This window comes from Salmo salar, chromosome ssa03, assembly GCF_905237065.1.
Source record: "Salmo salar chromosome ssa03, Ssal_v3.1, whole genome shotgun sequence".
In the NCBI taxonomy this organism is placed as follows: Eukaryota; Metazoa; Chordata; class Actinopteri; order Salmoniformes; family Salmonidae; genus Salmo; species Salmo salar.
The window spans coordinates 9,058,442-9,071,364 of NC_059444.1; the positions used below are offsets into that span (position 1 = coordinate 9,058,442).

The 12,923-nt window shown below is 45.0% G+C and overlaps 1 protein-coding gene across 2 annotated transcripts in view; it reads left to right on the forward strand.

Moving 5' to 3' along the window:
• Window positions 1-12,923, forward strand: part of LOC106596996 (activated CDC42 kinase 1) — an 86,102-nt gene that overhangs the window by 40,105 nt on the left and 33,074 nt on the right. For both annotated transcript variants that reach the window (XM_045714465.1, XM_045714464.1), the window contains 2 exons: window positions 8,594-8,771; window positions 10,548-10,618. In XM_045714465.1, coding sequence (XP_045570421.1) covers window positions 8,609-8,771; window positions 10,548-10,618 — 234 coding nt within the window. In that variant the 5' untranslated portion in view covers window positions 8,594-8,608. The remainder of the gene's footprint in view (window positions 1-8,593; window positions 8,772-10,547; window positions 10,619-12,923) is intronic.

The window sequence follows — 12,923 nt, forward strand, 5'->3', positions numbered from 1 at the left end:
CTAGTGGGTCTGGACAGGTGTGATGTAGTTAATGGAGATGGGGGTGTGTTCTAGTGGGTCTGGACAGGTGTGATGTAGTTAATGGAGATGGAGGTGTGTTCTAGTGGACAGGTGTGATGTAGTTAATGGAGATGGAGGTGTGTTCTAGTGGGTCTGGACAGGTGTGATGTAGTTAATGGAGATGGGGGTGTGTTCTAGTGGACAGGTGTGATGTAGTTAATGGAGATGGAGGTGTGTTCTAGTGGGTCTGGACAGGTGTGATGTAGTTAATGGAGATGGGGGTGTGTTCTAGTGGGTCTGGGCAGGTGTGATGTAGTTAATGGAGATGGAGGTGTGTTCTAGTGGGTCTGGACAGGTGTGATGTAGTTAATGGAGATGGAGGTGTGTTCTAGTGGACAGGTGTGATGTAGTTAATGGAGATGGAGGTGTGTTCTAGTGGACAGGTGTGATGTAGTTAATGGAGATGGGGGTGTGTTCTAGTGGGTCTGGGCAGGTGTGATGTAGTTAATGGAGATGGAGGTGTGTTCTAGTGGGTCTGGACAGGTGTGATGTAGTTAATGGAGATGGAGGTGTGTTCTAGTGGGTCTGGGCAGGTGTGATGTAGTTAATGGAGATGGAGGTGTGTTCTAGTGGGTCTGGACAGGTGTGATGTAGTTAATGGAGATGGGGGTGTTTTCTAGTGGGTCTGGACGGGTGTGATGTAGTTTATTCTACACATAGCTGACATACCCTGGGTTATTCTACACATAGCAGACATACCCTGGGTTATTCTACACATAGCTGACATACCCTGGGTTATTCTACACATAGCTGACATACCCTGGGTTATTCTACACATAGCTGACATACCCTGGGTTATTCTACACATAGCTGACATACCCTGGGTTATTCTACACATAGCTGACATACCCTGGGTTGTTCTACACATAGCTGACATACCCTGGGTTATTCTACACATAGCTGACATACCCTGGGTTATTCTACACATAGCTGACATACCCTGGGTTATTCTACACATAGCTGACATACCCTGGGTTATTCTACACATAGCAGACATACCCTGGGTTATTCTACACATGGCTGACATACCCTGGGTTATTCTACACATAGCAGAATGCACTAAGGTCTCCTTTCTTGCCGCACCAAAATTACAATCTGTTTCCCCTGAATTGAATTGTGAAAAGCCTAACACTGTAAGATCATATTTTTATAACTTAACTTGTCTTGTTGGCAATAGAACAAGCTTTCAAATGATGCCCGGCTGACCCAGATTGTGATTTTTATAATGGACCGTTTTTGGATTGCGTAAACAACTACAGTAATAGTATGATGGCGGGGATGCAGGGTTATGTTCTTAACTAAACAACTAGAAGTGTGCTTGCTCTAGTTCCTCAACTGCACAGCTAGGAGCGCTCAAAAAGCACCTTATAGTTGAAGACTCTTCTATGAGTCATAAAAGTGCATTGAAATATGCACACTTTGAAGAGGTGTGTGTGTGTGTGTGTGTGTGTGTGTGTGTGTCCACTTGGAGACACCAGTTAGTCCTGTGTCTCAAACCCTTGTCATTCTCTTGTCTTATGTTGCACCTGCAACACATTGTCCAGGAACATTCTCATCATGTTACTGAATGTATTCAGAGGATTTTCAGATGTCGTTAATGCTGCAGTAAATGTCAAATACAGAGCAAATCAACAGTGTAATGTTTGAATTCAGTCTTGTCAAGTGAACTGTGGTCTAATCATTTCCCCATAATTGCCAAACTTTTCCCTTTCAATTGTTTCCATGGTTATGCATGTGCTTTCCATATTTCTTCTGTAAGAAACATTTCAATGTATCCCTATCCATATAGTTATAGGACAATTCCCACCCGTGTAAAGGGTTAAGATCCTAACATACTGTAAGTGGGGGGTGCACAGGAAACGAGTTCTCCATCCTGCAGTTCAATCTGACCTCAAATCTGACCTCAAATGTTCCTTCAGCCGAATACCATGGAGCCTCTGTCCTCGCCACGGAGCACTTCCCTGTCGGTCTTAGAGAGGGAGGGAGGTAGGAAAGGGAGAGAACATGGGGTAGAGGGAGATAGAGAGTGAGGGAAAGGAGAGAAAAAGAGGGTGGAAGAAAAGTGATACGGGCAGAGAGACTGAAAGGGAGAAAGAGAGCGAGGGGGAAAAAGAGGCAGAGAGGGAATACCAGGAATCACCAAGCTGACTGAGCCAAGCCATCCAGTAAGCGAGAAAGAAGGGAGGAGAGAGAGGGAGGAGAGAGAGGGAGGAGAGAGAGCCTGAGCCAGAATGATTTGCCAGCTTTGCTCAAAACAGAAGGAACAGTACTTCCAGTGCGCACACTGACGTGCATACACACACATTCATGTGCACCACAAACAAATGCACAAACTCGCTCACTAAAATACCATACCACACATACAGATACACTCTGTGAGTCATCACGCCGCTGTTCTCCACTTTTCTCTCGGCTGGAGCTGGCAGCTCTGAGTGAATCTAGGCGAAAATCTAGTCGCTGCTATTTTTAGCCCCACGATGGTGGGGATGGATAAACGAATGGACAGGAGCTGGGCACACGGAGGAGGGTAGAGAGGGCAGGAGCTGGGTAGCATTGGGCTATATCTCAGCCAACTTTTCAAAGCTGCTAGAGAAACTGACAAAGTAACAGTTCCTCTGGATTTATCCTTCTCACAAAGTAACAGTTCCTCTGGATTTATCCTTCTCACAAAGTAACAGTTCCTCTGGATTTATCCTTCTCACAAAGTAACAGTTCCTCTGGATTTATCCTTCTCACAAAGTAACAGTTCCTCTGGATTTATCCTTCTCACAAAGTAACAGTTCCTCTGGATTTATCCTTCTCACAAAGTAACAGTTTCTCTGGATTTATCCTTCTCATTCGACCATTTGTTAGGTTTCTTTAGATTGTTCCTGTGTTATGCCCCGTGATGGAATGTAGCCTGGCTTCAAGAGCTCAGGAAGTTTTCCTTTTCCCGGGATTGGGAACGGGATCGTTGGAGCACTCTCTCAGCGTTCCCTCTCCGGGGAATCCCGTTGCTCTGATACTGTCAGGCCACAGAAGCAGGTGTCTCTGAAGATTTAAAAAAAACAAAAAAAAACTCTCTCACAGAATTCGGGATGCGGCGTTTCGACAAGCTCAAAATGTCTTTCCCTTTCCTGGCACACTTCCATGTGTACAGAGTAAGCCTACTCGTTTCGTCTCGTTGACAAGTTGTTACGGTGATGTCATTGAATGAATGGGTATGGCGGTGGCTGGTCTGGAAAAGGTACCATAAGTAAAGTATTTCTATCAAGGTGGAGGAATTTGGGTGAAGATTAGGTTCTTCAAATGAAAGACTTGTCACCTATGCTTGAATGGGTTTATGTCCAAAATGTACACATCCCACACATCACACGTTGCTCAACCTGTCCACATCCACTGCCTTTTTGATATGTAAGATCACTTAACATTACTGAGCCAGATTTCAGTTGCAATCATGTTTTAGTTAGAAGCCAGACAACCGTTGGTTTCCTCCTGTAATTAGTTCATATTCTGAATGTAGGTTAGTCTCACTGACCACATTTACATGCTCACAGTATTACGGATAGTAGCTCATATCCCGCTAAAGGTGTTATTCAGGATACTTTGTTTACATGCAGCTTTGATATCCCGCTCACCAGTATCCCTGTATCCATGAATAAACAGAATATTTCGAATGTAAGTATATGGGTTAAATGGAATAGTAACTGAAATATGGACACTGACTTTAGGTCTATAACCTGTCAAATGTAGAGTAATATAATATTAACTGTGGGTCTATAACCTGTCCCATGTAGAGTAATATAATATTAACTGTGGGTCTATAACCTGTCACATGTAGAGTAATATAATATTAACTGTGGGTCTATAACCTGTCACATGTAGAGTAATATAATATTAACTGTGGGTCTATAACCTGTCACATGTAGAGTAATATAATATTAACTGTGGGTCTATAACCTGTCACATGTAGAGTAATATAATATTAACGCCTGCAGAATTATGCATTTCGTGCAGTGAAATTATACAACAAATACAATATTGTCTCGGGAACAGGAGTGGAGAAATATGATTTCTTTCTTTCAGGATCTCTTGAGAAAATGTGAATGTGATGTGTTATCTTTGACACTCTTATGCAAGCAGGCATTATTCCAACAACATAAAATATGAGTCTTCAGAAACCTGTTTCATTGTTTTCTCAGCTTTTAATTTCCTTAAAACCGGTCAAACCGATCACATTTCGACATTTTGCACAGGACCAATCTTTCCAATTTTTTCGGATTTATTGCGTTTTCTAAATGCAACAGATAACGTTACCGCTGTTAACTAGATTACTAATGCATTAATTCTATCAGATGTAAGACATTATTCTGGTGAGCTCTACTTTATTTTGTCTTCTGGGGAAACAAGTTATGGCAGAAGAGAAGCTGCATGTATCTAACTATTGTTGACAAACAAATGGCCTACCAAATGTCAGAAATTATAATATGGCCTACCAAATGTCAGAATTTATAATATGGCCTACCAAATGTAGGAAATTATAATATGGCCTACCAAATGTCGGAAATTATAATATGGCCTACCAAATGTAGGAAATTATAATATGGCCTACCAAATGTAGGAAATTATAATATGGCCTACCAAATGTAGGAAATTATAATATGGCCTACCAAATGTCTGAAATTATAATATGGCCTACCAAATGTCGGAAATTATAATATGGCCTACCAAATGTCAGAAATTATAATATGGCCTACCAAATGTCAGAAATTATAAGCAGAAAACTGTCCAAATTAGGTGCGAAAGTAGCCAGTAGTAAATGATGGTAAATTAATTATAGTAAGCTGAATTGTTATGGTGGATGGAACTGCGGAGGAAGTCTACTTTTTGAAGTGATTTGTTTGACAATCCGATGAAAACATCATCACACAACACCCCATGATATGCGAAACTGAGCCTGACCACAAAAAACTACTGTATACGGAATGAGATGTTAACATGCCACAGTATCCCGTCTTAGATCAGCGTAGCCCAGGCATCTTATCTGGGTTTCTCATAACTGGGATACAAGCTTTTTCAGGTTATTGTAAACAGGATATGATGTTTACGTGTCAACTGAAAAACAGAATACTTCCCGAATAATAACGGGATATTGATGTGCATGTAAAACATGGTCACTGTTGTTCTAGTATAGGCTTAATGTAGATTAGCTGGGATTGCATGAAACTTGTGGACATATTCTGCTTTCTGATCCAAAGATGGTCAAACATACAGTATGTGGATTTGTTTGCCAGTTAAAAACCATAGCAACTTTTACGGATGGGTGTTTTTGAAACAGAGTGAGGCATTATGGACCGGACAACAGGCCAGGATGTTCATGGCTTTCACATTGCTTCACTCACTCATTGCTTCACCAGGATGTTCATTGCTTCACATTGCGAAACCACTGTTAAATGCCGTAATCCAGTTCTGAACTGCAATGAGGCCCACTGGCACATTGTTAAAGACTAGCTTATTCACTTTATCTGGCTTGACCGAACCACTTCTCTTCTTAAACTTAGAACAGAATACTAACACAACCTACCCACTAGATGTAGTCTACTAAACACACAAATCAATACCTCCCCCCACCCCAAAAAAAACAGTCTAGACACCTTAAAACGATCTCGTTGTTGCCTTAATTCAGTCTTGAGACGCTCTGACTAACACTTCAAGGCTAACGTTGGTACAAGTGGTCAAGGTAGACTTCCACGGATCTAGTTTGCGTTGCTTTGTCATTTTTTGTTGTCTGACTCACTGACTCTGTGCTGAGACAAATACCTTTTGAAGACAACAGGGAGGGTTGTTGAGAGCAGTCCAGGACCTTTTGCATTTCTTCATTCCGCCAAGGGGAAGGAGTTCAGGCCAGAGGTATTTTTCACCAGGAACTTCTTGTAGCTCTTCCCACCCCTTTCCATTACTCCAACCCCACCTCCTTTCTCCCTCCCCCTCATTATACAGCACTTCCTTCACAGTTGTTTCAGACCGTGCAGGTCAAGGGTCAAAATGAGTAGAGAAAGAATCTTTAGACCATTGAGGTGCAGCCTTTCCCTTGGCCGGCATTCCCCATCGCCCCGCGACAAGTGACACCTTGTATTCCCCATCGCCCCGCGACAAGTGACACCTTGTATTCCCCATTGCCCCGCGACAAGTGACACCTTGTATTCCCCATTGCCCCGCGACAAGTGACACCTTGTATTCCCCATCGCCCTGCGACAAGTGACACCTTGCATTCCCCATCACCCCGCGACAAGTGACACCTTGTATTCCCCAGCGACAAGTGTCACCTTGTATTCCCCATCGCCCAGCGACAAGTGACACCTTGTATTCCCCATCGCCCAGCGACAAGTGACACCTTGCATTCCCCATCGCCCAGCGACAAGTGACACCTTGCATTCCCCATCGCCCAGCGACAAGTGACATCTTGCATTCCCCAGCGACAAGTGACACCTTGTATTCCCCATCGCCCTGCGACAAGTGACACCTTGCATTCCCCATCGCCCCGCGACAAGTGACACCTTGCATTCCCCATCGCCCCGCGACAAGTGACACCTTGCATTCCCCATCGCCCCGCGACAAGTGACACCTTGCATTCCCCATCGCCCCGCGACAAGTGACACCTTGCATTCCCCATCGCCCCGTCGACAAGTGACACCTTGCATTCCCCATCGCCCCGCGACAAGTGACACCTTGCATTCCCCATCGCCCAGCGACAAGTGACCAATAAGTGGACCAAGCCCAGTTCTACTCAGGGGTTCTAGAAGTGGACCAAGCCCAGTTCTACTCAGGGGTTCTAGAAGTGGACCAAGCCCAGTTCTACTCAGGGGTTCTAGAAGTAGACCAAGCCCAGTTCTACTCAGGGGTTCTAGAAGTAGACCAAGCCCAGTTCTACTCAGGGGTTCTAGAAGTAGACCAAGCCCAGTTCTACTCAGGGGTTCTAGAAGTGGACCAAGCCCAGTTCTCCTCAGGGGTTCTAGAAGTGGACCAAGACCAGTTCTACTCAGGGGTTCTAGAAGTGGACCAAGACCAGTTCTACTCAGGGGTTCTAGAAGTGGACCAAGCCCAGTTCTACTCAGGGGTTCTAGAAGTAGACCAAGCCCAGTTCTACTCAGGGGTTCTAGAAGTAGACCAAGCCCAGTTCTACTCAGGGGTTCTAGAAGTAGACCAAGCCCAGTTCTACTCAGGGGTTCTAGAAGTGGACCAAGCCCAGTTCTACTCAGGGGTTCTAGAACTAGACCAAGCCCAGTTCTACTCAGGGGTTCTAGAAGTAGACCAAGCCCAGTTACCAGACCACTAAGAGCTGACAGATTACAAAGTGCTACTTGGGAATATTGAGACAGGAATATTACTGCATTGTGACCTAGATTTATGTGCTTGTGGTGGATTCGAATCAGGATGCAAACATCTGGCGTAACCATTTGGGAGTAGTATAGAGTAACTCAATTTGAGTCTGAAATTGTGTAATGTTTTAAGCAAAATAGAAGTAATCTCTTCTCATGTCATATCATTTGAGTTATTGGCTATGGGTCTATCTTGCTAGTCAGTGAAAGGTTTTTGGAGTTGGTCATAAAGATCTGTGTGTGTAAATGTGTGCAGGTACACACACAGACATCTGAAGTAGTAGTCAAGCGTCTTACTGTCTCTCTCTCTCTCTCTCTCTCTCTCTCTCTCTCTCGTATCGGAAGTACTAGTTAAGCGTCTTCCACTCTCTCTTTCTATCTATATTGTCTCTCTTTCAGAGGCTCTTTCTCTCTCTCTCAGAAGTAGATAGTTGGATAATTGAAAGCAGCACTCCAAATCCAATAGAGAAGAGGGCAGCCGGACATGCTTGACAGAAGTCAAAAGAACTCTGTGTCCTGATGACAGTTGTTTGACATATAGGCTAGGCTATCAAACAAGACCATACAGACCATACAGCCACTTCATACTGCCCTCTACACAGGGTATGGTTGGGAATGAGGAAAAAGGTCTGGATACATTGTCTGCTTGGATACATTGTCTGTGCATCATCTGGATACCAGATGTGCTTTGTACTGTCTGGCTACGCATGTCTGTCTGGCTACGCATGTCTGTCTGGCTACACATGTCTGTCTGGCTACACATGTCTGTCTGGCTACGCATGTCTGTCTGGCTACACATGTCTGTCTGGCTACACATGTCTGTCTGGCTACACATGTCTGTCTGGCTACGCATGTCTGTCTGGCTACGCATGTCTGTCTGGCTACGGATGTCTGTCTGGCTACACATGTCTGTCTGGCTACACATGTCTGTCTGTCTGCGGATGTCTGGTTACAGATGTCTGTCTGGCTACGGAAGTCTGGCTACAGATGTCTACTTACTGATCTATGACAGTGCCAGTGTATTCTCGGGGGAGGATAGGGTGTGGTAATTTGCTATGTCTGTGAAGAGGTTGTGCAGTCTTCTGTTCTTCCGTTGTGCTTTTGTGGTTTTGTATAGATGCTGTGTGCCTGTCAATATTTAAACCCAGTTTCTCCTTTTTCTATGTGTTATTCAGAAGCTGGGCAGTAGCATGCAGTCTGAGGAGGGCACAGAATGGCTCCTGGAGCTGCTGATGGAGGTGCAGCTGCAGCAGTACCTTTTGCGTATCCGTGACGACCTTAACGTGACGCTCCTCTCCCACTTTGACTACGTCAAGAACGAGGACCTGGAGAAGATCGGCATGGGGCGGCCCGGTGAGTTGTTATAGTGGGGATGGTTTGGGTGGTGGGGGGAGGGGCATTTTGCAAACCTTTTGACTTTTGGCTGTGCGAGTTACATTTTTCATTGGTCGCATTGGTGAGCTGCACATTCTACCTGGTCACCTCAATCAAAACGTCCAATTTTTTTGGGGCCAGATAAAACCATTAATTTGTTACAGTAGAGTGCATTATCCTCATGATTGCTGTAGTAAAAGTGTCAGCCTGTTTTTCTGGGGAGGGCTGCTGTAATGAGGCTCTCTTTCCCTCCTGTGCCCCTCTTATTTCTCAATGATCGTTACTGAGCTCAAAGCACACTGTTTTACAATCAAGATATCTGATATGGCTTTGAAATACGGAACGCCCGAAACGGCCATGGCAAGTGCACTTGGCCTCATTGCAACATTTTTTTTGGGGGGGGAGAGACATTACATTTACTGTTAGATTAGTACATGGCTAGGTGTTATATTTTACTGGTTAGAGCATTGGGCCAGTAACTGAAAGGTTGCTGGATCAAATCCCTGAGCTGACAAGGTAAAAACATCTGTCGTTCTGCCCCTGAACAAGACAGTTAACCCACTGTTCCCCAGGCGCTGAAGACGTGGATGTGGATTATGGCAGCCCCCCGCACCTCTCTGATTCAGAGGGGTTGGGTTAAATGCGGAAGACACATTTCAGTTCAAAACATTCAGTTGTACAAATGACTAGGTCTCCCCCTTTATTTAGAGTTAGCGATCTAGCTAATGTATTTAGAGTTTCCACTTCTTTAGGTGATGTATTGGGGCGGCAGGTAGCCTAGTGGTTCTGATGTTTCAAGTCCACCAACTCTCCTCCCAGAGGGCTACCCTCCTGGTGGGCAGCGGTGCCCTTCTGGTGGGCAGCGGTGCCCAACTCTCCTCCCAGAGGGCTACCCTCCTGGTGGGCAGCGGTGCCCAACTCTCCTCCCAGAGGGCTACCCTCCTGGTGGGCAGCGGTGCCCAACTCTCCTCCCAGAGGGCTACCCTCCTGGAGGGTAGCTGAATCTTGGTAGCTGAATCGGATGAGTTGCCAGGACCTTGGTAGCTGAATCGGAGGAGTTGCCAGGACCTTATACTGATCGGAGGAGTTGCCAGGACCTTAGTAGCTGAATCGGAGGAGTTGCCAGGACCTAGTAGCTGAATCGGATGATTGCCAGACCTTAGTAGCTATCGGATAGTGCCAGACCTTGGTGCTGAATCGGATGATGCCAGGACCTAGTCTGTCGGAGGTTGCCAGGACCTTGGTAGCTGATCGGATATTGCCAGGACCTTGTGCTGATCGCCAGGACCGGTAGCTGAATCGAGGAGTTCCAGGACCTTGGTAGCTGAATCGAATACCTTGGTAGCTGAATCGGATGAGTTGCCAGGACCTTAGTAGCTGAATCGGATGAGTTGCCAGGACCTTAGTAGCTGAATCGGATGAGTTGCCAGGACCTTAGTAGCTGAATCGGATGAGTTGCCAGGACCTTGGTAGCTGAATCGGATGAGTTGCCAGGACCTTAGTAGCTGAATCGGATGAGTTGCCAGGACCTTGGTAGCTGAATCGGATGAGTTGCCAGGACCTTAGTAGCTGAATCGGATGAGTTGCCAGGACCTTGGTAGCTGACCTTAGTTGTGGATTATAACTATCACTATCGCATGTCTTTGGGTTTCTCATTCTTGGTCTGCATAGTCAGTGACATTCTCTCCCTGTCGTGTGCTCTCTTTGTGTCTTTCTCTCTCTCTGTCTCTCTGTTTCTCGCTGGTGTCACTCCAGGGCAGAGACGGCTGTGGGAGGCGGTCAAGAAGAGGAAAGCCTTGTGCAAGCGCAAGTCCTGGATGAGCAAGGTACATTACACAAACTCAAATACCATGTATTTGAAGTGTTGCATGATTCACCATCTCTTCTAAAATAACTTTTAAAAAAACTTTAAAATCAAACATTTGGTGTTAACCCGTGTATTTGTTTGAATTACAACTGCACAGGACCCCCCCAAAAAATGTGGCAGCTATTTAGATTTTTTACTTCAAAGTAAAAAATGGAATGGACAAAATTATTCAAAATTATTCCAAAATTCCCCAGACAGTTAGGTGTACAGTTCAGGGTTGTGTGATGGTCTACCGTCTTCACTGTTTAATGAACCTCCCATACCTTATTTACAACTCAGACTCAGTACAGAGACCTACACAGACTGAAGAACAGACTCATTAATACACACCACAGACTGAAGAACAGACTCATTGATACACACCACAGCCTGAAGAACAGACTCATTGATACACACCACAGACTGAAGAACAGACTCATTGATACACACCACAGACTGAAGAACAGACTCATTAATACACACCACAGACTGAAGAATAGACTCATTGATACACACCACAGACTGAAGAATAGACTCATTAATACACACCACAGACTGAAGAACAGACTCATTGATACACACCACAGACTGAAGAATAGACTCATTGATACACACCACAGACTGAAGAACAGGGACATTGATACACACCACAGACTGAAGAACAGACTCATTAATACACACCACAGACTGAAGAATAGACTCATTGATACACACCACAGACTGAAGAACAGGGACATTGATACACACCACACCACAGACTGAAGAACAGACTCATTGATACACACCACAGACTGAAGAACAGGGACATTGATACACACCACAGACTGAAGAACAGGGACATGGATACACACCACACTGCGGAGACATACAACCTGCCTTCACACAGACAACCAACGGTACTGCTATTTTGAATGTACAACTAAGGTGAAAGTCATACAATAGGTTGGTCAAAGTCATAGGTTTATTATTAGGTCCACCTATCTAGTACTAGGTCGGACCCCCCTTTGCCTCCAGAACAGCCTGAATTCTTCAGGGCATGGATTCTATAAGGTGTGGCATTCAAACGTTGCTCAGTTGGTATCAAGGGATCTAACATTTGCCAAGAAAACATTCCCCACACCATTACACCACCGCCAACATCCTGTACCGTCGACGCCAGGCAGGATGTGGCCATGGACTAATGCTGTTTACACCAAATCCTGACTTTGCCGTCAGCATGAGGCAACAGAAACCGGGATTTGTCGGACCAGCCAATGTTTTTCCACTCCTCAATTATCCAGTGTTGGTGATGGCGTTCCCGCTTGAGCTTCTTCTTCTTGGTTTTAGCTGATAGGAGTGGAACCCGGTGTGGTCATCTGCTGCAATAACCAATCCGTGACAAGGACAGACTAGTTGTGTGTTCCGAGATGCCGTTCTGCACACTACTGTTGTACTGCGCCGTTATTTGCCTGTTTGTGGCCCGCCTGTTAGCTTGCACAATTCTTGCCGTTCTCCTTCCACCTCTCATCAACGAGCTGTTTTCACCCACAGGACTGCCGCTGACTGGATGTTTTTTGTTTGTTTCACCATTCTCTATAAACCCTAGACACTGTTGTATGTGATAAGCCCAGGAGGCTGTCCGTTTCTGAGCTACTGGAACCGGCGCCCCTAGTCCCTGACGATCCTACCACACTCAAAGTCACTTAGGTCACTCTTTCCGCCCATTGTAACGTTCAGTCGAAACAGTAACTGAATGCCTCGATGCCTGTCTGCCTGATTTATATAACAAGCCATGGCCACGTGACTCACTGTCTGTAGGAGCTAACCATTTGCGTGAACGGGGTGATGTACTTAATAAACTGTCGGCTGAGTGTGTGTGAGTGTGTGTGTGTATATATATATATATATATATATATATATATATCAAAAAAATAAAGGGAACACTAAAATAACACATCCTAGATCTGAATGAATGAAATAATCTTATTAAATACTTTTTTCTTTACATAGTTGAATGTGCTGACAACAAAATCACACAAAAATAATCAATGGAAATCCAATTTATCAACCCATGGGGGTCTGGATTTGGAGTCACACTCAAAATTAAAGTTGAAAACCACGCTACAGGCTGATCCAAATTTTATGTAATGTCCTTAAAACAAGTCAAAATGAGGCTCAGTAGTGTGTGTGGCCTCCACGTGCCTGTATGACCTCCCTACAATGCCTGGGCATGCTCCTGATGAGGTGGTGGATGGTCTCCTGAGGGATCTCCTCCCAGACCTGGACTAAAGCATCCGCCAACTCCT